Source organism: Lithobates pipiens, unplaced genomic scaffold (assembly GCF_037356315.1).
Source record: "Lithobates pipiens isolate NorthernLeopardFrog02 unplaced genomic scaffold, aLitPip1_a1.2 Scaffold_59, whole genome shotgun sequence".
NCBI classification, from domain to species: domain Eukaryota; kingdom Metazoa; phylum Chordata; class Amphibia; order Anura; family Ranidae; genus Lithobates; species Lithobates pipiens.
The window spans coordinates 2625653-2651362 of NW_027507880.1; the positions used below are offsets into that span (position 1 = coordinate 2625653).

The 25710-nt window shown below is 45.7% G+C and overlaps 2 protein-coding genes across 5 annotated transcripts in view; one reads left to right on the plus strand and one right to left on the minus strand.

The window, feature by feature from the left end:
- LOC143958174 (pulmonary surfactant-associated protein D-like) overlaps positions 1-25710 on the minus strand; it is a 605930-nt gene that overhangs the window by 461491 nt on the left and 118729 nt on the right. The window lies entirely within an intron of this gene.
- Positions 1-25710, plus strand: part of LOC143958172 (pulmonary surfactant-associated protein A-like) — a 186743-nt gene that overhangs the window by 114809 nt on the left and 46224 nt on the right. For 2 of the 4 annotated variants that reach the window (XM_077467636.1, XM_077467638.1), the window contains exon 2: positions 22886-23033. The exons of the other annotated variants lie outside the window; for them this stretch is intronic. In XM_077467636.1, the coding sequence (XP_077323762.1) occupies positions 22904-23033 (130 nt within the window). In that variant the 5' untranslated portion in view covers positions 22886-22903. The remainder of the gene's footprint in view (positions 1-22885; positions 23034-25710) is intronic. 4 annotated transcript variants of the gene reach the window in all.

Below are 25710 nucleotides of genomic sequence, written 5' to 3' on the forward strand. Positions count from 1 at the left end.
GGAAGCGTCGATATATGGTTGGTCTTGGTCTCGGATAGACCGTCCTCATCCATCTCCATGGGGAAGGGGGAGAAAACACAAATAATAAACAAGAGAAAAACAAAATTCAAAAGAGAGCCAACAATCAAATGGCAAAGAAATAAAAAAGTAGACTCCGTCCGGAATCCGGTGGCAGATGGACTGCACATATTGGTAAAAGGGAGGCTCATAGGCTGAGAGCTCCAAAGCAAAAGGGATCTAGTTGATCAATTTGCTAGGTTTAAGCAAACGGTATACTCAAGGCAGTTATTTGTCATTTTTTTTGCTATGTCTCTTGCGAGATACCACTTGCCAATCCTCACTAGTATTCAACTCCGAGGCGGCTGGGGTGTTATCTTGTACTGGGAGAATGTCCCACATGCGGAGCAGTTCCAAACCTTCAGCTAAGGTGGAGATTACGGATGCTTTGCCCTCTCTTGTGACAATAAGTTTGGTTGGGTATCCCCATCTGTACAAGATGTTGTGATTTCTGAGTGCTTTGGTGATTGATAAGAGGGACTTACGTTTTTGCATGGTGAACTGCGAAAGGTCCGCGTATAGCTGAATAGCTGAATATTGTGGTGGGGGGCTAGGATTTTTACGGTAAGCCGCCATGAGTCTCTCCTTCACATGGAAAAAATGTACCCTCATTAGGACATCTCTTGGGGTATTGTCTGGGAGATGAGATGGCTTAGGCAGGCGGTGGATCCGGTCTATAACCAGTTCGGCCTCTGGCGTTGAGGGCAAGAACGCTAACATTAGGTCTCTAGCGTATTGGTGAAGGTGAGCCGGTAGGACATTTTCAGGTATGCCCCGTAGTTTAACATTGTTCCTGCGAGACCTGTCCTCGAGGTCGGCAATCTTAGCCTTAAGCCAGGCCACCTCATCTGCTTGCTCATTATGGGTGTCCACCAGGGTGTTGTAGGAGGACGCATATTCCCCCATTTTTTTTTCCACGTGGTCAATCCTGCCCCCCAGTTCATTCATATCTGATTTAAAGTTTCTCATGCACTCCATTAGGTCTGTATGTAGTGATCCACGGAGGGAGATCAACATATCTTTTAAAGTAGTGTCAGAGATGGGCTGGTTCGTGGTAGGGAAGGAGTTGATGGTGTCAGCCAGTTCCCTCGTGTCATCAAGGGAACTCTGATGTACACTGACCTTGTCTTCCAGTGGATCAGCCTCTAAACGAGGTCTCGACTTTGCCGGACTACCGGAGAGAGGAGTTGAGGCAGCCGGAGAGCGCCGCATCGGGCCTACTTCTGAGCCCGGGCTCGGCGTCTGTGAAGGGGATCCGCTCGCGGGAGACGGGGATTCGCTGCCAGCGCCATCTTGGGCCTCGCGGCCTATGGTGGTGAAGAAGAAATCCCGGAGTTTCCTCGGCTGAGAAGCGTTGTTCCGCTTGCGGGTCATCTCCGGAGGTCGAGCGGTGATTCAGCTATACGTTGCTGTGAGTCAGGGTGTTGTACGCCGCCTCGAAGTATGCTTTCCCTCTATGCTGGAGCGGAGCTCTCGAGTCAGACGTCCATTCCGCTACGCGCTGGCCACGCCCCCCATATCAAGAAATTTCTGATGTGCAGCCACTCTTGGTATTGGATCAGGAAGAGGAGGTAGCAACAACCGCTACTCAGCAGTCTGACGACAGTACCCAGATCAGCCCAAGGAGGAGGTTGGTCCCGGTGTTGCTGCCTACTCCGAGATCTCTACTTATAGCGGTGGGGAAGGTGACGCCGATGATGATGTGTCTAGTGATGTCACGTGGGTGCCCACAAGAGAGGAAGAGGAGGGGAGTTCAGAGGGAGATATGGACCAGCAGATAGGGAGGAGAAGCAGCAATAACTTACATTGCACAGGAGGGACAAAGCAGACTGCAAATGTATCAGGAGTGAGTCATCGACCATGTACAGTCACATCTGGCGCTCCCAGGACACCGGCACATGGCTCCGCAGTGTGGGCTTTTTTTAACGTGTCCGCTGCTGACAATAGCGTTGCCATCTGCAATCTTTGTAGTCAACGCATTAGTCGCGGTAAGCCCAACACTCAACTAGGGACGACCGCCTTAAGAAGGCACATGAGCAGCCATCACCGAGCCCAGTGGGAGCAACGGAACACACAAAGCCACACTCCATGCTCTCACCGTCCAGCCTCGTCTTCTACTTCTCCTTCTCCTCTCTCCTCACAATTGTCCTCCACTCCACCTTCCATCACGCCAAGCTCATGTTTTTCTGCAAAAAGGCAGGCCTCCGTGGGCCTAATGTTCGAGCGTAAAAAAATGATGAAGCCGGATAACCCTCTTGCCCAACGGTTGACGGCTGGCTTGTCAGAACTCATAGCCCGCCAACTACTGCCATATAAACTGGTGGACTCGGAGGCCTTTCGCAAATTTGTGGCCATTGGAACACCACAATGGAAGGTCCCAGGAAGGAAGTATTTCTCAGAGAAGGGCATCCCAGAGCTATATGGCCATGTTCAGCGGCAAGTGAATGTATCTCTGGCACACAGTGTCGGTACCAAGATACATCTGACCACAGACACGTGGTCTAGCAAACACGGGCAGGGAAGGTATATCACTTTTACTGCCCACTGGGTGAACCTTCTGATGGCCGTCAAGCATGTAACCCATGGCACCCGTGTAGATTTGGTTTTACCACCACGGATTGCATACAGGCCTGACTCTTCTTCTCCGCCTCCTCCTACTCCATCCTCCTCCTCTCTCTCCTCCTCGGGTGACTCCTCCTTTTCCGCTGCTGGTGTCTCTTCCGCTGCGCGGCCCAAGCTCCCCAGAACCTATTCGACATGCCAGGTGAGACGTTGCCATGCCGTGCTGCGTCTGTTGTGCCTGGAAGCCAAGAGCCACACTGGCCCGGCACTCCTTTCAGCTTTGCGTTCACAGGCAGATCAGTGGCTAACACCGCTCAATTTGACAGTTGGTAAAGTGGTGTGTGACAACGGTGCCAATCTGCTTAACGCATTGAAACAGGGCAAAATCACGCACATGCCATGCATGGCACACGTCTTAAACTTGGTCGTGCAGCGATTCCTTGTCAAATACCCTGGGGTCCAGGACATCTTGCAGCAGGCAAGGAAAATCCCGGCCCATTTCAGAAGATCTTACACGGCCATGGCTCGCCTTGCTGACATTCAGCGGCGACACAATCTGCCAGTCAGACGTCTTATTTGCGATTGCCCGACGATGGAACTCAACCTTCTATATGCTTGATAGGCTGCTCCAGCAGAAACGTGCAGTTGATGTCTACCTGTATGAACTCTGCGGCAGAACAGGTTCTGGGGAGCTGGGTTTTTTTTCACTGCCCCAGTGGCTGCTCATGCGCGACGCATGCAGACTTCTGCGCCCATTTGAGGAGATCACCAAACTGGTCAGTCGCAGCCATGGCGCCATCAATGACATGGTACCTTATGCCTTCTTTATGGAGCGTGCATTGCGTCGTGTCATTGATCAAGCTGTGGAGGAGCAGGAGCGGGAAGATGAGGAAGTCGCAATGCTGGATGAATTCCCAGGGGGGGCTACTCTATCTGAGACAAGTCAACAACAGGAGTCTGAAGAGGAGTCAGAGGAGGATGGTGCCGGGGCGGATGAGGAGGAGCAAGAAGAGCATGCTTTAAACCTTTCTGGGATCCCTGTTGTGCGTGGATGGGGAGAGGAGAATGAAGAGGATGACATTATCCTGGATGATGAGCAGGAGCCAGGCCACCACACCGCTTCCACTTTAGTGCAAATGGGGGCCTTCATGCTCCAGTGTTTTAATAGGGACCCCCGTATAAAAAGCATAAGGGTCAAGGACCAGTACTGGGTGGCAACGTACTTAGACCCCCGGTACAAACACAAAATGGCGGAAATTTTACCGCCGTCACAGAGGGCTGGCAGAATGGAGCATTTCCAGGCCTTGCTTCGAGAAATGCTGCATTCTGCTTTTGCGTGCGCTGGCAGAGGAGAAATTCCCACTACCAGAGAAGGAGTTGCGGGTACCAATCCAAAAGCGCCTGCAAGAAGAGGCAGTTTTGAAGATGTGTTGGTGACTTCGGATATGAGGTCATTCTTTCAGCCGACCCATCGACAGGTGTCATCCGGATCCAGTATCAGGGAACACCTAGACTGTCAGGTGTCCGACTACATCGGGTTAACGGCCGATGTGGACGCTCTGAGGAGTGAGGAACCCCTGGACTACTGGGTGGGCAGGCTTGACCTCTGGCCAGAGCTTGCCCAATTTGCAATCGAACTGTTGGCTTGCCCCTCATCCAGTGTCCTGTCCGAAAGGATGTTCAGCGCAGCAGGGGGGATCGTGACCGATAAGCGTACTCGCCTAGCTCACGACAGTGTTAACTACCTCACATTTCTAAAAATGAATGAGGCATGGATCTCCACACTGGCCCGGCACTCCTTTCAGCTTTGCGTTCACAGGCAGATCAGTGGCTAACACCGCTCAATTTGACAGTTGGTAAAGTGGTGTGTGACAACGGTGCCAATCTGCTTAACGCATTGAAACAGGGCAAAATCACGCACATGCCATGCATGGCACACGTCTTAAACTTGGTCGTGCAGCGATTCCTTGTCAAATACCCTGGGGTCCAGGACATCTTGCAGCAGGCAAGGAAAATCCCGGCCCATTTCAGAAGATCTTACACGGCCATGGCTCGCCTTGCTGACATTCAGCGGCGACACAATCTGCCAGTCAGACGTCTTATTTGCGATTGCCCGACGATGGAACTCAACCTTCTATATGCTTGATAGGCTGCTCCAGCAGAAACGTGCAGTTGATGTCTACCTGTATGAACTCTGCGGCAGAACAGGTTCTGGGGAGCTGGGTTTTTTTTCACTGCCCCAGTGGCTGCTCATGCGCGACGCATGCAGACTTCTGCGCCCATTTGAGGAGATCACCAAACTGGTCAGTCGCAGCCATGGCGCCATCAATGACATGGTACCTTATGCCTTCTTTATGGAGCGTGCATTGCGTCGTGTCATTGATCAAGCTGTGGAGGAGCAGGAGCGGGAAGATGAGGAAGTCGCAATGCTGGATGAATTCCCAGGGGGGGCTACTCTATCTGAGACAAGTCAACAACAGGAGTCTGAAGAGGAGTCAGAGGAGGATGGTGCCGGGGCGGATGAGGAGGAGCAAGAAGAGCATGCTTTAAACCTTTCTGGGATCCCTGTTGTGCGTGGATGGGGAGAGGAGAATGAAGAGGATGACATTATCCTGGATGATGAGCAGGAGCCAGGCCACCACACCGCTTCCACTTTAGTGCAAATGGGGGCCTTCATGCTCCAGTGTTTTAATAGGGACCCCCGTATAAAAAGCATAAGGGTCAAGGACCAGTACTGGGTGGCAACGTACTTAGACCCCCGGTACAAACACAAAATGGCGGAAATTTTACCGCCGTCACAGAGGGCTGGCAGAATGGAGCATTTCCAGGCCTTGCTTCGAGAAATGCTGCATTCTGCTTTTGCGTGCGCTGGCAGAGGAGAAATTCCCACTACCAGAGAAGGAGTTGCGGGTACCAATCCAAAAGCGCCTGCAAGAAGAGGCAGTTTTGAAGATGTGTTGGTGACTTCGGATATGAGGTCATTCTTTCAGCCGACCCATCGACAGGTGTCATCCGGATCCAGTATCAGGGAACACCTAGACTGTCAGGTGTCCGACTACATCGGGTTAACGGCCGATGTGGACGCTCTGAGGAGTGAGGAACCCCTGGACTACTGGGTGGGCAGGCTTGACCTCTGGCCAGAGCTTGCCCAATTTGCAATCGAACTGTTGGCTTGCCCCTCATCCAGTGTCCTGTCCGAAAGGATGTTCAGCGCAGCAGGGGGGATCGTGACCGATAAGCGTACTCGCCTAGCTCACGACAGTGTTAACTACCTCACATTTCTAAAAATGAATGAGGCATGGATCTCGGAGGAATTCAACACATGTGACCAGTAGACCATGTATATGTCTATAAACAATTTTTTTAAATGAGCACAGAGACCTACTTTCTTCATTTGGCTCACTTCCTTGTCCAAAAAAAGCACACCGTACTATATGCCCGTACCCTCCTCTTTGAAGAGGTTGAGCGGTGTCATATTTCTACTGGGGCTGCATATTATGAGGGGCTCCCACCATCCCTGTGCTGTGCTGACTTCCTCCTGGGGCTGTACCTCTGCTGTGCATATTTTGAGGTGCTCCCACCATCCCTGTTCTATGCTCATTATGAGGGGCTCCCACCATCCCTGTGCTGTGCTGACTTCCTCCTGGGGCTGCTTATTATGAGGGGCTCCCACCATCCCTGTGCTATGCTGACATCCTCCTGGGGCTGCTTATTATGAGGGGCTCCCACCATCCCTGTGCTATGCTCATTATGAGGGGCTCCCACCATCCCTGTGCTATGCTCATTATGAGGGGCTCCCACCATCCCTGTGCTATGCTCATTATGAGGGGCTCCCACCATCCCTGTGCTATGCTGACTTCCTCCTGGGGCTGCTTACGGTGCAGGTGTCAGTGCTGTATATCACGGTGCTGATGTCAGTACTCTCTATCACGGTGCTGCTGTCAGTGCTGTATATAACGGTGCTGGTGTTAGTGCTTTATGTCACGCTGCTGATGTCAGTGCTCTCTATCACGGTGCTGTTGTCAGATGACTCTATCACGGTGCTGCTGTTAGTGCTTTATGTCACGTTGCTGATGTCAGTGCTCTCTATCACAGTGCTGATGGCAGTGCTGCATTTCACGGTGCTGGTGTTAGTGCTTTATGTCACGCTGCTGATGTCAGTGCTCTCTATCACGGTGCAGGTGTCATTGCTGCTGGTGATCATCTCCTGCACCCTCTTCTTTGCCTACCCTGACCTTCCCTCTCCTCCATTGCCTTCATGCGCTCCACAGTCCTGAATTGTCACAACAATTTCCCATATAAAAAAAGAATGCTTGTAGTTGTCGATCCCAGATTCACCTCGTACATGTGTTATGTCATTGGCCATGTGGTGGGACTATGTTTGCACAGCTATTAATTATTTTGTGGCTGCAAATTTGACCTGTAGGTTTGCGAAGTTCGCCTCCCATTGAAGTCAATGGGGCCCGCCGCGAACGTTCCGGTTTGCGAACTATCGGCCGCGTTCGCGGTCCCCGTTCGCGAAACGTCCCGTCGAAAGTTCGTCCATCACTATTCGTAAATAACCCCCATAGTCTTTTTGACATGTACCTGCCTACTCACAAACAAACTGTCCTTTTTGAGTAAAAATACATAGGAAAGTATTTATTGAAAATAAAATATCCATTTATTCTGGTTAACAAAATAAAGAGGAAGGCAAAACTAGAGACACTTTTGGAATTTGTGGAGCCTTTTGTCCCCCAGGGCACACATCAAGTCAGTGGAAAACAAAATCTTGCAGAGTCCATATAATAGGAAGCACAATCTGGTCCAGGACTCCCAGTGATCAGGAACAGCAGCAGATGACATCTATGTCCCCAGGCTGTAGTACTACAACAGCCTGCATCTTCTGTCAGACCAGACTGAAGCCAGGCAATCACTTTCGACTCTTCCATGCAGCTTTTGCTACACGCTGCCCTGCAGCCTTCCCTTCATGCTTCTCTGCAGCCTTCCTTAGAGGCTGTGCCTCTGGGGGTGGACTTGTGGCAGGAGGAGGAGGAGGAAGAGTAGGGGCTTGATCATAGATATGGCTGGTTTAAGTGAGCTGGCCCCCCAACCCCTTCTGAAGGGTCTCAGAGAAAATCCCCTCACAGAGGAGGCGTTGGCCCTTCTCCAATTCCACCAACCTGGTGGCCAAATAGATACCATAGGCCACTTCAACATTGGGGGGGGGGGGGTTACACAGGATTTGGCTGGCTTCCCAAATGAGAGCAAGTGATGCCTGTAACGCCCCTACTGGGCCCAGCCACCTCCTGGCTGCCACTGGGCACAGCCTCCTCCTGCCTGTCACTGATCACGGCCTCCTCCTGGCTGAGCTTGTCGTGTGTATAAAAAAAAGGGACATAGTTTTTGCTTCATCAATCACACACAATTTTCAGCTCATGACTTGGAAATTGAATGTTAAGAAATAGAAAAGGCTATCATTATGACCCCAGCATTTTTCTAGCTGTTCACCAACATTTTTGGCAATTGTATCATGGTAATTAGGTTATGATGAAATGAATACAACTTAATAAAACTTACCTTAACCCCTTCCCGCCGAGCGTACGCAGATGTGCGTACTCGGCTTTCGGGGGTATACCGGGATGATGCCCGCACCTGCAGGCATCATCCCGGTACCGTTTTTTTTCAGCAGGCGATTGGCTATCCAGGCATAACAACCGATGTGGCTAAAAGCCGCTCGGCTGTTATGCCGGAGGAGCGGGAGGGGACGTCCCCCCCTCCCGCCGCTGTTACCGGTGCTCCCGCTCGATCGGGAGAACCAATTCACGTTCCGACGCCTCCGGCTGCTGGGGAGGAACTGGAACGAAGCCGTAATCTGCTTCGTTCCAGTCTCCTCATCGTAAACACGGAAGCGACGCCATGACGTCACTTCCCGTTTACTCGGCTGCCAATGGCGCCGGTTTAAAAAAAATATCCGGTATTCATAATCGCCGTTTTCAGCGATCTGAATACATTGAAGTGTAAAGAAGGGGTGGGGGGTCTTTTAGACCCCTGATCCCTCCATAAAGAGTACCTGCCACCACCTATTACTGTCACAAGGGATGTTTACATTCCTTGTGACAGCAATAAAAGTGATACGTTTTTATTTTATTTTTTTAAACAATTTAGTCATTTTAAAATAAATAAAATAAATAAAAAAAAAGAATAATTTTTAAAGCACCCGCCGTCCCCGCGAGCTCGCGAAGCAAAGAAAACGCATACGGAAGTCGCGCCCGCGTATGTAAACGGTGTTCAAATCACACATGTGAGGTATCGCCGCAATCGCCAGAGCGAGAGCAATAATTCTAGCACTAGACCTCCTCTGTAACGCTAACCTGGTAACCGTAATTTTTTTTTAAAAGTGTCGCCTATTGAGATTTTTAGGTACCGTACTTTGTCGTCTATCCACAAGTGCGCACAATTATAAAGTGTGACATGTTTGGTATCTATTTACTCGGCGTAACATTATCTTTTACATTCCGCAAAAAAATTGGGCTAATTTTACTGTTTTGTTTTTTTTTATTCATGAAAGTGTCCCTTTTCCCAAAAAGTTGCGTTTAAAACACCGCTGCGCAAATACCGTGTGACATAAAATATTGCAACAATCTCCGTTTTATTCTCTAGAGTCTCTGCTAAAAAAATATATATAATGTTTGGGGGTTTTTACTTGTAAACGCCAAATTCCAAAAATAGCCTTAGTCATGAAAGGGTTAATATAGTCCTTCTGCAGGACCTGAATAATGGCACAATAAGTCTCTGGGATAATGATCCCCAGAGCCCAGGGGGAGATGCCTGACATGAACTTGAGGTCCTGAAGGTTTCTCCAAGTTCCCAAGTACCGCAACGTGGCAACTAGCCTCTGCTCCGGAGTGATGGCTTTCCGCATGCAGGTATCCTGCCTGCTGATATAAGGGGTCAGCAAAGCCAGCAGATGGTGAAAAACGGGGTCCGTCATCCTGAGATAATTCCTAAAATCCTCAGGATTATTCTCACGGATCTCACAAAGAAAAGGCATGTGAGAGAATTAGTCACACTGGAGTAACCAAGTCTTTGTCCATGAACTCCTCCTCGCCCTGTTCATGGACTGGGCTCGGGTCAAAGTATTAACCCCAACACCAAGCCCCCACACAGCAAGAACTCGAGAACAAGTACGTCCACGGTCCATGCACCATGGCTTCAAAACGGTCGGTTAGTCAGAACAAACTTACACAAACGCACTGAAGAACAGCAAGGCCTGTGAAGAGCGACCTGAAGACCAGGAATAAGCGGACCAGAACGCCCTGATATACAGGCACGAACTGACCAACACGCACTGAAAACCAGATACAAACCCACAAGCACAAACTGAACCGCAGAAAAACTATCGAAATAAGCTGAAGTCTGAAAAGCGCGAATCGTCTCTAACCAAACTTCAACTAACATGAGATAAACACGAGATTAGCAGAAGGAGCCCAAAGGGTCACGTACTGGGTCTTTGACTTCCTTTTTCTAGTCCCGTCGTACGTGTTGTATGTCACCGCGTTCAAAATGGGTGGACTTTTGGAGTGATCATGTGTGTGTGCAAGTCCGTTCGCTTGAAAATCTATCGGACCTCCGCTGCAAAGTCTGTCGGAAAGACTGTCGGACCTAGTCCGTCAAAGTCCAGTCGTGTGTACGCGGCATTAGAGATAGAAGCCTTAAGGATAGAAGCCCCTGCAATGTGCTCCCCCAGAAATGTATAATATAATATATATAATGTATCCTGTGTCCTCCCAGTTTGGGATTTGCTTATTTACTAGACTTACTGTATAAATGTCATACAATTAATATAAGGAGCAGAAAAATGTTCACTTTCATTGTACTCAAAGATTTTTCAGGAGAAGGGTGTGATCTTTATTACACAGTTACTTTGCAGGAAATGTCATCCTGGCAAATTTATTAAATTTCCTTAGAAATATTGATTTACATATTTCTAGTATGTTGTTCATTTAGATTATGCACGTAGGCCAGCATCTTATCAGTATATATAGAGGCACATTGGAGCTATTGCACTACACCTGATTCAGATTTCTACGTGCACAAGTCAGAGAATAGAATTACACTTAGTTTCAAAAACATTTGGCATGTCCTTTAGATCAGACATCCGCAGACTCCTTCTTTTCACAAATTACTCTTCCATCCATTTCTTCGGCCCATTGCAAATGCCTTGAAAACCCTATTTCCTCTAGTGAAGTCTTGACGGCCAATCCCTCAAGTTGAATAAACATCCAGGCCCGGGTGGCTTTTCCGCCTTATATTACAAAAAAATTGCTCCTATCCTAGCTCCAGTACTGACTGAGGCCCTTAATTCCGCATTAAACTGACATTCTTTTAGAACTGAAACTTTGACTGCAATTATCTCAATGATTCCCAAACTCTGATGAAACATGTTTCTCCAATTATAGACCCATTTCATAGCTTAAAGGGGTTGTAAAGGTTTGTTTTTTATTTTCTACATAGGTTCCTCTAAGCTACTGCATTGTTGGTTCACTTACCTTTTCCTTCGATTTCCCTTCTAAATGTTTTTTTTCTTTGTCTGAATATCTCACTTCCTGTTTCTCCTCAGTAAACTTCTCACCATCATCCGAGCTGGTGGTTAGTCAGCCAGAACAGCTTACTGAGGAGGAACAGGAAGTGAGAAATTCAGACAAAGAAAACAAAGAAAAAAAAACATTTATAAGGGAAATCGAAGGAAAAGGTAAGTGAACCAACAATGCACTAGCTTAGAGGAACCTATTTAGAAAATAAAAAAGGAACCTTTACAACCCCTTTAATTTAGATATCAAACTCCTAGCGAAAGTTTTAGCTACACATCTAAATGATATAGTTAGTTCTTTAACCACTTGCTTACTGGGCACTTAAACCCCCTCAGTCCCAGACCAATTTTCAGCTTTCAGCGCTGATGCACTTTGAATGACAATTGCGCGGGCATACAACACTGTACCCAAATTAAATTTTTATCATTTTTTTCCCACAAATAGAGCTTTCTTTTGGTGGTATTTAATTACAGCTGGGAGTTTTATTTTTTGCTAAACAAACAAAAAAAGATGCAAAAAAAAAAAAATCATGTTTAACCACTTGCCGACCGCCGCACGACGATATACGTCGACAGAATGGCACGGGCAGGCATATGGGCGTATATATACGTCCCTGCCTTCCTGCGGGTGGGGGGCCCGATCGGGCCCCCCCCGGTGCCTGCGGCGGTCGGTATTCGTTCGGGAGCGATCCGGGATGAGGGGGTGGCCATTCATTCATGGCCACCCCCTCACGATCGCTCCCGATGAATAGAAATGCTCCGTGACATCACTTCCTCTCCTGTAATGTAAACACAGGAGAGGAAGTGATGTAATCTCTCCTCCGTGTCGGTAGTTTTCGTTCCGGCACAGAGGAGAGAGGATCGGTGAGTTGCACCAACACGACACTACACTGTAGAACATGCCAGGCACACTCACACCCCCCCTTCACCCCCCGATCACCCCCCCAATTACCCCTGCCCCCCCCCCCAGTCACAGTGACACCAATTGCATTTTTTTTTTTTGCATTGGTGTCATTTGTGACTGTAATAACTGTTAGGGCAGTTAGGGTTAGCCCCCTTTAGTTCTAATGTACCCCCCTAACCCCCCCAATAAAGGTTTAACCCCGTGATCACCCCCCGTCGCCAGTGTCACTAAGGCTGGGTTCACATTGCAGCGGTTTATGAGAACGAATGTGATTCGCACCGCACTGCAGTGCAAATCACATCCGATCTCTGTGCGATTCGAGTTCAGCCATACAGATAGTATGGCTGAATTCGCGCCGCACCCGCCGCACCGGCCGCAAATTCGCACGGGACCCTTTTTTGGTCCGCAGCAGAATCGGATCGCATGGCTGTTCACACCATGCGATCCGAGTTTGCAGATCGCACTGCGATATGCGAACTGATATGGGGGTGTCATTAACATTTCACTGACACTCCCAGCAGTTCGCATAGGGCAGTGTGAACTGCCGCCGGGAGGCATGCGATGCGGGAACCCGCCGCGGATTCGTGGCGTTCCCGCATCGCTCCAGTGTGAACCCAGCCTAATAAGCGATCATTTTTCTGATCGCTGTATTAGTGTCACAGGTGACGCTAGTTAGGCAGGTAGGTATTTAGGTTCGCCGCAACTTTTTATAGCGCCAGGGACCCCCATATACTACCGCATAAAGCCCCCTGATTGCCCCCTAGTTAACCCTTTCACCAGTGATCACCATATAACTGTTACAGGTGACGCTGGTTGGTTAGTTATTTTTTTATAGTTTCAGGGCACCCGCCATTTATTACCTAATAAAGGTTTAACCCCCTGATCACCAGGCGGGTGTCATTTGTGACTGTAATAACTGTTAGGGCAGTTAGGGTTAGCCCCCTTTAGTTCTAAGGTACCCCCCTAACCCCCCCCCCAATAAAGGTTTAACCCCGTGATCACCCCCCGTCGCCAGTGTCACTAAGGCTGGGTTCACATTGCAGCGGTTTATGAGAACGGATGTGATTTGCACCGCACTGCAGTGCAAATCACATCCGATCTCTGTGCGATTCGAGTTCAGCCATACAGATAGTATGGCTGAATTCGTGTCGCACCCGCCGCACCCGCCGCAAACTCGCACGGGACCCTTTTTTTGGTCCGCAGCAGAATCGGATCGCATGGGTGTTCACACCATGCGATCCGAGTTTGCAGATCGCACTGCGATATGCGAACTGATCTGGGGGTGTCAGTAACATTTCACTGACACTCCCAGCAGTTCGCATAGGGCAGTGTGAACTGCCGCCGGGAGGCATGCGATGCGGGAACCCGCCGCGGATTCGTGGCGTTCCTGCATCGCTCCAGTGTGAACCCAGCCTAATAAGCGATCGTTTTTCTGATCGCTGTATTAGTGTCACAGGTGACGCTAGTTAGGCAGGTAGGTATTTAGGTTCGCCGCAGCTTTTTATAGCGCCAGGGACCCCCATATACTACCGCATAAAGCCCCCTGATTGCCCCCTAGTTAACCCTTTCACCAGTGATCACCATATAACTGTTTCAGGTGACGCTGGTTGGTTAGTTATTTTTTTATAGTTTCAGGGCACCCGCCATTTATTACCTAGTCTCACTAGTGTACCCCTAAATTTAGGGGTGTCTACTTTCCAAAATGGGGTCATTTGGGGGGGTTTGTGCCATCTTGGCATTTTATGGCCTTCAAAACTGTAACGCCCTTAGAAAGCCTGAAGGCGGTGCTTGGTTTTCGGGGCCCCGTATGCGGCTAGGCTCCCAAAAAGTCCCACATATGTGGTATCCCCGTACTCAGGAGAAGCAGCAGAATTTATTTTGGGGTGTCATTTCACATATGCCCATGGCATGCGTGAGCAATATATCATTTAGTGACAACTTTGTGAAAAAAAGAAATAAAAAAAAAAAGTTTGTAATTTTCCCGCAACTTGTGGCAAAATATAAAATATTCCATGGACTCAACATGCCTCTCAGCAAATAGCTTGGGGTGTCTACTTTCTAAAATGGGGTCATTTGTGGGGGTTTTGTGCCATCTTGGCATTTTATGGCCTTCAAAACTGTAATAGGTAGTGAGGAGTGAAGTCAAATATTTACGCCCTTAGAAAACCTGAAGGCGGTTCTTGGCTTTCGGGGCCCCGTACACGGCTAGGCTCCCAAAAAATCCCACACATGTGGTATCCCCGTACTCAGAAGAAGCATCAGAATTTATTTTGGGGTGTCATTTCACATATGCCCATGGCATGTGTGAGCAATATATCATTTAGTGACAACTTTGTGAAAAAAAAAAAAAAAAAAATTTAAGTTTGTAATTTTCCCGCAACTTGTGGCAAAATATAAAATATTCCATGGACTCAACATGCCTCTCAGCAAATAGCTTGGGGTGTCTACTTTCTAAAATGGGGTCATTTGTGGGGGTTTTGTGCCATCTTGGCATTTTATGGCCTTCAAAACTGTAATAGGTAGTGAGAAGTGAAATCAAAAATTTACGCCCTTAGAAAGCCTGAAGGCGGTGCTTGGTTTTCGGGGCCCCGTACGCGGCTAGGCTCCCAAAAAGTCCCACATATGTGGTATCCCCGTACTCAGGAGAAGCAGCATAATTTATTTTGGGGTGTCATTTCACATATGCCCATAGCATGTGTGAGCAATATATCATTTAGTGACAACTTTGTGTAAAAAAAAAAAAAAAAATTTTTTTTGTCATTATTCAATCGCTTGAGGCAAAAAAATAAAATATTCAATGGGCTCAACATGCCACTTATCAATTTCCTTAGGGGGTCTACTTTCCAAAATGGGGTCATTTGGGGGGGTTTGTACTGCCCTGCCATTTTAGCACCTCAAGAAATGAGATAGGCAGTCGTAAACTAAAAGCTGCGTAAATTCCAGAAAACGTACCTTAGTTTGTAGATGTGACAACTTTTTGCGCACACCAATAAATATACAGTTATTGACTTTTTTTTTACCAAAGACATGTGGCTGAATACATTTTGGCCTAAATGTATGACTAAAATTGAGTTTATTGGATTTTTCTAATAACAAAAAGTAGAAAATATCATTTGTTTTCAAAATTTGCGGTCTTTTTACGTTTATATCGCAAAAAATAAAAATCACAGAGGCAATCAAATACCATCAAAAGAAAGCTCTATTTGTGGGAAGAAAAGGACGCAAATTTTGTTTGGGTACAACATTGCATGACCGCGCAATTACCAGTTAAAGCAGCGCAGTGCCAAATTGTAAAAAGACCTCTGGTCATTGACCAGCAAAATGGTCCGGTCTGAAAGTGGTTAATAGTTTGTTATAAAATTTTGCAAACAGGTCCATTTTTCTCCTTCATTGAAGTGCGCTGATGAGGCGGCACTGATAGGCTGCACTGGTGGGCACTGATAGGCTGCATTGGTGGGCACTGATAGGCTGCACTGGTGGGCACTGATAGGCATAGTTTAGGCGGCACTAATAGGCACAGATAAGGCGGCACCGATGGGCACAGATAAGGCGGCACTGATGGGCAAAGATGGGCACAGATAAGATGGCACAGATGGGTGGCACGGATGGGTGGCACTAAGGGGCACTGATAGGTACCACTGATAGATGGGACTGATGGGCACTGATAGGTGGCTCTGATGGGCGGCACTGCTGGGCACTGATGGGCGGCACTGCTGGGCACTGATGGGCGGCACTGCTGGGCACGGATGTGTGGCACTGGGGTGCAGCACCTTTGTTGAGGCAGATTGTGGGCACTGCTGGGTGGCACTGTGGGCACTGCTGGGTGGCACTGTGGGCACTGCTGGGTGGCACTGACAGGGGGGACACATTTTTTATTGATGTGGCAAAGCAGGGGGCAGGTGGGCACTGGCAGGGGGCAGGTAGGCACTGGCAGGGCTGGCCGTGATCGGGACTGATGTCGGATCAGCGCGAGGAGGAATAATAGCCGATTACCGGCTCCGTTATATCACATGATCAGCTGTCATTGGCTGACAGCTGATCACGTGATAAGGGGTCGGGATTGACCCCTTGCTCGGATCAGTGATCAGGCGAGTCTCATAGACTCGCCGATCACAGAGCGCACCGTGCGCGCCCCTCAGGGGGCGCGCAGGCCGCTCGTGCACGGGACGACGTCAATAGACGTAGTCCCGGCAAAGGAGATCCGCGCTGTAGCCGTCATTCGGCTATAGCGCGGGTCTCAACTGGTTAATACACAAAGACCAAGTAGGTTTCATTCCAAAGCGTCAAGCGGGAGATAATATACATAGGACGTCACTATTGATGCATATTTCCAAAAACAAGGAAAATCCCACTTTGCTTTCTGTCCCTAGATATCAAAAAAGCATTTGATACATTTTAATGGCCCTACCTACGCTATGTCCTACAATGCTGGGGATTTGGCCCCCATTTCCTTAATTGGATCTCCTCTTTATATGATAAACCTGAAGCATATGTAAAATATGCAGGATACAAATCAAACACAATTAATATCTGCAGAGGTACGAGACAAAGTTGCCCATTATCCCCACTTATATTTGCCTTACTTATTGAACCCCTTGCCCAATCTATTCATTCTAATCCCTCAATTAGAGGTATTGAGTAGGGATGAGCCGAACACCCCCCTGTTCGGTTCGCACCAGAACCTGCGAACAGACCTAAACTTCGTGTGAACTTTAGAACCCTATTAAAGTCTATGGGACTCGAACGTTCACAATCTAAAGTGCTAATTTAAAAGGGTAATATGCAGGTTACTGTCCTAAAAAGTGTTTGGGGACCCGGGTCCTGCCCCAGGGGACATGGATCAATGCAAAAAAAAGTTTTAAAAAACGGCCGTTTCCGTTACATCAGGCAGGTTTCCGTTACATCAGAGGGGGCGGGGTCACCCACACGTCACTGGGGAACCCCTGGCTTCCCTCTCCAGCGTCAGAGGGGCGGGGTCAGGTGACGGATGGCCCCGCCCTCCTAATATAAGAAACGTCAGCGCTGGGATCTCTGCAGTGTCTCCGGAGTGGAGACAGAAGAAGGATGTATGGACAGCGCTGGACTGAGAGATCCCCCGTCGCTGGATATGATCATCCATCGCTGGACCCCGGAGACCCGTCGCTGGATAGCAAGAGTGGATTAGCACCGCTGGAATCTTTTTTTTATTTTTTTTATTTTTAATAAAGGAATTTTTCAAAAGTGTGTTTGTCTTATTTAACCATTTTGACACTTTCTTTGTGAAATGGTAGGGGTACTTTTGTACCCCCTTACCATTTCAAACAGGGGGGGGCCGGGATCTGGGGGTCCCCTTGTTAAAGGGGGCTTCCAGATTCTGATAAGCCCCCTGCCCGCAGACCCTCACAACCAACGGCCAGGGTTGTGAGGATGAGGCCCTTGTCCTCATCAACATGGGGACAAGGTGCTTTGAGGGGTCACAGACCCCCAAAGCATCCTCCCAATGTTGAGGGTATGTGGCCTGGTACGGTTCAGGAGGGAGGGGGGGCCGCTCTCTCGTCCCCCCCTCTTTTCCTGCGGCCTGCCAGGTTGCGTGCTCGGATAAAGGGTCTGATATGGATTTTTAGGGGGACCCCCACGTCAATTTTTTTTTTATTTGATGCGGGGTTCCCCTTAATATCCATATCAGACCTGAAGGGTCTGGTTATGGATATTTAGGGGGACCCCCACGTCAATTTTTTTTTAAAATTTGACACGGGGTTCCCCTTAATATCCATGTCAGACCTGAAGGGCCTGGTAATTGAATTTAGGGGAACCCCCACGCTTTTTTTTTTTTATCAATGAATGAATGAATTGTCGGCTAATGCAGAGAACACTCATTGAGTGTTCTCTGTATTACGGGACCCGACAATAGCCGCAAGTGATTTTAAAAGACTTTTTTTCCTGCACAAATGACACTTTGTGCAGGGACAGTTCTAAGCACCAGAAACATGTGCCCCTTCACAGGCATACTATAGATACCCCCCAGCTACGAAATTTAAAGGAATATTACACTTTTATTGTTTCACTTTAATCATTATTAAAATCACTGCTCCTGAAAAAATGGCCGTTTTTAAAACTTTTTTTTGCATTGATCCATGTCCCCTGGGGCAGGACCCGGGTCCCCAAACACTTTTTAGGACAATAACCTGCATATTACCCTTTAGAATTAGCACTTTAGATTTCTCCCATAGACTTGTATAGGGTGTTCCGGCTTTTCGAATTTTCTGCGAACAGCCCAAATTGTTCACTGTTCGCTGAACAGGCGAACAGGCAATGTTCGAGTAGAACATGAGTTCGACTGGAACTCGAAGCTCATCCATAGTATTGAGCTAGCTGGACACCATCACAAAACCTGTCTCTTTGCAGATGACATCTTCATTTATATGACCGCTCCGCATATTTCAGCTCCTAATCTTATCCAAAATCTTGATAGTTTCACTCATATTTCTGGTTTAGTCATTAATCCTCAAAAATCTATGGCACTAAATATCTCTCTATCCCCTTCAGCTTTACAACAAGTGCAAGCATCTCTCCCTTTCACATGGTCTGCCACCTGTCTACCATACTTAGGAATTAATCTCATTCCTAATCTCTATGAACTATTTAAGGCTAATTTTCCACCTATCATACGTCAAATTACCAATTTATTGACTCTGTGACCTTCTCTCCCCATATCCTGGATAGGTAATTAATGCTACTAAGATGACTATACTACCTAAAATCTTGTATCTTTTTAGGGTTTTACCCATCTTGGTCCCAGCATAGTTCTTAAAAATAATACAGCGTAAATTAACAACCTTTGTTTGGGGCTCTTCAAAACCTTGCTTGCCTAAACATACGCTATATCTTCCAAAGCTTCAAGGTGGTCTTGGATTTCCTAATATATCTATATACTACCATGCAGCTCATTTGGCACAATTGCCTAAATACCATGCAATCAATGAAATACCACTCTGGGTAGCTTTGGAATCTATAGATTGTGACGCATTATCGATATCTAATCTTTTATGGTTACAACCCTCTAACCGGAAAAAAACTTACAAATTCGATTGCCAAACAATCCCTCGTAATTTGGGACAAAACTAAATTGTTATGTGGCCTACAATGCTCACATAATCCACTCTTACCGGTTCTTAAAAATCTTATTTTTTTATCCCACCTGGAAATTTCCTAAAACTTTTAAAGCATGGACCACTTCTAAATTGACCCAACTACATGATCTTATTTCTATTGATTCCTTTAAAATGTTCCCTGACTTATGTAATAGTCATGAACTTCCAAACTCAGAAATTTTCAGATATCTCCAGATTAAGCATTTTTTCATGCCTAATATTCATGGAAGGACTATACTTGATAAATTATCTCACTTTGAAAATGTATGTAAACATGACCCTCATGCAAAAGGACTTATTTTGAATCTCTACGCCCAACTCATTTATAAACTGGATTCTAGTGCGCCCACGTATGTAGCTAAGTGGCAATCTGATCTTGGATTTACATTAGATACTACAAAATGGGACAAGATTTGGACAACTACAAAATCTTCCTCTCAGATCATAGCTGCTTTAGAAACTAACTACAAAGTACTTACACGTTGGTACCTATCAGAATTGCGAAATTTGCTCCCAATTACTCCTCTTTTTGTTTTCGAGGCTGCACTGAACTGGATTACATTTCCAAATATGGTGGACCTGCCCCATTGTCCAAAGATTTTTATTTTTCCCCCATATTTAAAACTTGATTGAAAAACACACATTACCTTGGAGATCCCTTTCCTTTTACTTATCTTCCTTTCTCCTCCTTTCTTTCTTTTCTAACCCCTCTGTTACTTTACTTTACTTTTCGTCTCTCACACCTCTTTCTCTTCATCAGGTTCATATAGCGTTCCTTTGAATTGTATTTCTTGTTCTTATAATGTTATAAACTATAGAAAATGTTTCCTGCTTGAAAAATGAGAGTGATGTTCCCTTAATGCTTCCTGTATTAATAATTTTTAGATAATTTTTCAACTATAATTATTTGGAAACTCCATTTTCCCATCATAATTTATGTTTAGAAATGTATCCTCTATTAACATTATAGGAAATAGTCTCTCTAAGTTATTACCCTTATGACTATAGAGCAATATTAATTTATCCTTAGTCAAATAATATAATTATATTGTACCTTAATATTATATATTCCTGTATCACTTTTGAACTTGTGTCCTGACTTATAAAACTTCAGTAAACAAATCTGACGATAATTACACTTTCAGGTACTATTTGAATGATATTTATATGATGGTGGAGGGGTGATTTGTCCTGGGGGGGATCTGTGCTGATGTTGGGGGGTTTGTCCTGGGGGAGGCTGTGCTGATGGTGTGTTTTTTCCTGGGGAGGTCTGTACTGATGGAGGGGCTATATACCCTGATCTATGAGGCTGAGCTGTATACCCTGATCTGTGAGGCTGAGCTACTACCTACGGCAGTGGGTTTAAAATGCGTGTAGTCCCAAAGGGATTATGCTCCAACTTCTGATGGAATGGGTCCCAGCATACAGTCCTCCCATAGACGCCTCAGTCTCAGGTAAAGGTAAATGATCCCAGTGGTCGCCGGCCGATGTTTTCCACAATCCAGGGCGATAATATTTCCAGGACCAGATGTATCCAAGCTTTAGTTTCGGATAAGAACTCAAACGGATGGCATGTAAACCGAAACAAAGAAAAAGAAAGGGGGGGCTCCGGATAGTGTAGGTCAAAACAAACCAGTTGGTTTTATTAAAATTGTACATATTTAACAGATATAAAAAGTGATCACAAAAAGCGAAATCAATTGAAAAAAAGCAATGTGGGGTGCAAGTAATGCTGACCGACGCGTTTCGACACAAGCGGTCATCAACAGGGGCACAAGTGGACTTTGACACTGAGGTAGAAGATCAGATTAAATATATCAGCAGAAGAGTTTTGTTATATCTGTTTAATATGTGCAAAAAAAGTCCTGTCAATCCTGCCAGATATTTTGTCAGTCGATAACTTCTTGGGCTATTGGTTTTTGCTGAATTCTTATCAGTTACTTTGTACCCAGCCACCTCTGTGGACTAGAGGGTGCTTCCCCCCATGGTATAGAGATTAATAGAGGGGGGTGTTCTGTAGTCCTGCCCCAGGGTGACAAAGCTGGCATCACTTACAGAACAGTGAATAAGCATCCTCTCCATAGGACAGGAAGTGTGTTACTGGCAGGATCACCAGGTAAATATAAACAAATAAGCCTGAATGCAGTCACCTCATACAGAAAAATGACTACTGAGCTGCAATATGTTACATTTTTTATTTTGGGTTTAGATACTTGTTGATGCAATCCGAATGTATTTATTTAATGTTACCTATATAAATGACTGCTTAGCCAGATAGCTCTGGTTCCCCTCTGATCCTGGACCCACAGCAGTTCCATGATCTGAACTGATATCATTAATGCTGAACTTCGGACACAAAAACTTTAATTTTAGTATATAAATATAAATCAAAATCTGCAGTGCTCTAAACACTAACTTACACAATTACCTAATAAAGCAATGTAATAAATCATAAAAAGTGAATAATATAAATAATTTGCAGTGACTTTTCCTGTTTATATAAAGTAGATTGTTTCACAAAATAAATTATCATTAAATAAAACAGTGCTTCCTAGGGGTCTAGATATACGATATTGCTGTGTCTTAAGCATTATGACACAACAAATGAGAGCTGCATTATTTGTAAAATTAATATCACCTAAGATCATCGGCTCCACCTAGTGGCCATAATGCAATATCTTTTTGATTGAGGTATTTTAGGAAAAATGCTGCATTATGGCCACTAGATTGAACTGACAATCATAGGACATAATGATATTACAAGCAATGCGGCAAACTTTTTTTTTTACACCTGTACGAATGCTTAAAAAATCAACATCGTAAATGTTTTTTTACCTAGACAGCCATGTTTATATTCCGTACAGTCTCTCAATCACGTGTGATCTCAACTTCACTCTGCATGCTCTGCTCCCCCACTTCTCCCTTACTCATGTTCTGAAAAGGCACTCTCCAATTATATTATTTTCCAACAACAGAAAGGTATTTGAACCTAATGGACAACATGCATACTTACATTGATCCTAGTTGGACCAATGCAACTATAAAAAAAACTGGCGCTGCACCACAAAAAAAAGGGAGAGTAGTGGGTCCCATACTCTACAACAACAAAAGTACCAGATATTTTACCTTGTTTGGGTGAGCGAACAGTATGACAGGAGAACAAACAGAATGTGACTATAAGCAACAGGCCATTGCCTGCCCTAGGTGTCCTAGAGTACTCCTAGATGACCTGGATTGGTCCTAGATGTCCTAGAATAGCTTTAGTTGTCCTAGAATATCCCTAGATTTCCTTGAGTGGCCATACATGTTTTGGAGAGGCCCTAGAAACAGATGTCCTGGAGTGATTCAAGATGTCCTGGAGGGCCCTAGATGTTCTAGAGTAGCCCTAGATATCCTGGAATGGCCCTAGATGTCCTTGAGTGACCCTAGATGTCTTAGAGTAGCCCTAGATATCCTGGATTTTTCCTGGATGTCATAAAGTAGCTTTAGATGTCCTAGAGTAGCCCTATATGTCCTTGAGTGGCCTAGATGCCCTAGATGTCCTGGAATGGCTCTAGTTCTCCTAGAATAACCCAAAAGGACCTAGAGTAGACGTCCTAGAGCAGAACATGAACTTATTTTCTGTAATAGTGACCACAGGTGTTTCTTTCTCTCATACAGACCAGCTGTAATTGGAATATGTCAGTTATGAAGGTTCTTTGTCTACTTTTGCTCCATGTGGCATTAGTGACTCCAGGAACACAGATATGCCAAAACCCCGATGAGGATGCCTACTCAATCACCACATGTGGAGAGAAGGGTGAACCAGGTAAAAATTAACACAAATTTAATACCAATAACGATCTGTAGCCTAATACTTCACCAGGTGGATTCTGCATACCTCCCAACATTTAAAAATGGGAATGAGGGACATCTACTAGCAAAAGTATGTTGTGGTATAGGATATGCCCTTGCCACGTCCCCTTAAAGGAGATTTAACAAAAAAAAGAAAAGAATAGTTAAATCCACAAGAACTTTTTTTCTAACATTACCATTCCTTTATATTGGCTTTTAAAATTTACAAATGCAGCAATTTAGAAATTGGATGGAAGGTTTAGCACTGGGAAACACTTTTTTAAAGATAAACAGTGCATTTTATATACAACTATATAGATCAGACAGACCAAAATGAGGGACAAATGAGGAGAAAAGAGGGGAAAAAGGGACATTGTTCCAAATCAGGGACAGTCCCTCCAAATAAGGGACAGTTGGGAGCCATGATTCTGGAGAACTGGGAACTCCCTTCACTTTTTCTGGAAGTATTACACCAACACGTTATTAAGCAGACTCACACTTAACACTTAGCCATAGCAGCCTTCGCAGTTGCTTTGAGGCCTGGTGGTGGAAGTGCCACTGTTAAGGGTGTTTTAGCCCTTGTACACACGGTCGAACATTCCCGACAACCAAATCCATCTGATTTTGTCCGACGGATTTTGGCAGAAACTGTTGCATACACACGGTCGGACAAAGTTGTTGGAAAAACAGATCATTCAGAACGTGGTGACGTTATTTCGTTCTGGCTAGTAGCCAATAGCTTTGGTGTAGGAATTTGATCTGAGCATGTGTGGTACTTTGTCCGATCGGAATTCTCTACACATGATCGGACAAGGTCCGATCGGATCATGTTGTCGGAAAATGTTATAGCTAAGCTGGAAAAATTGGTCTGTCAGATATTCAGACGGAAACAGGCTGATGGAGCCCACACACAGTCGGATTATCTGACAACGTGGTCCGATCAGACATTTTCCGTCGGAAATGTCCGACCGTGTGTACAAGGGCTTACAGTAATTTAAACATAGACAACACAGATTCAGTACTGAATCATTATTGATTGCAGACGTCGCTGTGGCCTGTGGCCCTGTACCAAGACCCCCACCCCCCCCGACATTTCTAATCAAGGGTTGATGTCAAAAGTACAGGAAGAGCCTTCCAAATTTTTGTTACTGGTCACAGATCCCCCTTTGCAAGCTGTGCAGTAAGAAGAAGATTTGACTACCTGTTTTGGTATTTTAAGCTTATTGTCCTCAGAGCTTTTGATCATCCCAGCCAGCACTGAAATTGACCCTGTATGACTAATGTAGTCTTCCTCAGGTTGTACAATCCAGAGTGATCTAGAGTATCTACTCAGTTAAAAACGTATTGCTGTTTGTAGCTCTTCGAAAAAAAAACATAATTTAACCACTTGCTTACTGGGCACTTAAACACCCTTCCTGACCAGACCAATTTTCAGCTTTTGGTGCTCTCATACTTTGAATGACAATTGCTCAGTCATGCAACACTGTACCCAAATGAATTTTGTGTCCTTTTTTTCCCACAAATAGAGCTTTCTTTTGGTGGTATTTGATCACCTCTGGGTTTTTTATTTTTTGCGCTATAAATGAAAAAAGACCAAAAATTTTGAAAAAAAACGCACATTTCTTTGTTTCTGTGATAAAATTTTGCAAATTATAATTTTTTTTCCATAAATTTTGGCCACAATTTATACTGCTACATGTCTTTGGTAAAAATAACCCAAATTAGTGGATATTATTTGGTCTTTGTGAAAGTTAGAGAGTCTACAAGCTGTGGTGCGAATCATAAAAAATTGATCACACCTGATGTACTGGTGGCCTATCTCATTTCTTGCGACCCGAACAAGTCAGGAAAGTACAAATACCCCCCAAATGACCCCTTTTTTGAAAGTAGGCATTCCAAGGTATTTACTAAGATGCATGGTGAGGTTTTTGATGTTGTCATCTTTTTCCCACAATTCTTTGCAAAATGAAGATTTTTTATTTATTTTTTTCTCACAAAATTTTCAATGTAATAGGTTATTTCTCTCACATGGCATGTGTATACCACAAATGACACCCCAAAATACGTTCTGCTACTCCTTCTGAGTATTATGATACCAAATGTATGAGACTTTTACACAGCCTGGCCACATACAGAGGCCCAATATTGACCCCATTTTGGAAAGCTAACACCCCAACGTATAATCTATGAGGCATATTGAGTCGTTTGAATGGTTCATTTTTTTTCCAGGTGTTTTGGGAAAATGTGGAAAAAAAATGAAAACGCATTTTTTTTTTTACGCAAAGTTGTCCATTTATAAGATATTTCCAACACATAGAATGTACATAGCAAAAATGACACCCCAAAATACGTTCTACTACTTCTTCTGAGTATAACGATACCAAATGTGTGAGACTTTTAGACAGCCTGGCCACATACAGAGGCCCAATATTGAAATAGCACCATCAGGCGTTCTAGGAGCATAAATTACACATCTTATTTCTCAACCACCTATTACAGTTTTGAAGGCCCTGGAGCACCAGGACAATGGAAATGCCCACAGATGGCACTGGGGCTGGCACTGGCAGATGGCACTGGCACTGGCAGATGGTGCTGGCTATTTGCTCTGGCTAATTGCTCTGGCAAATGGGGCTGGCAGATGGCACTGCGGC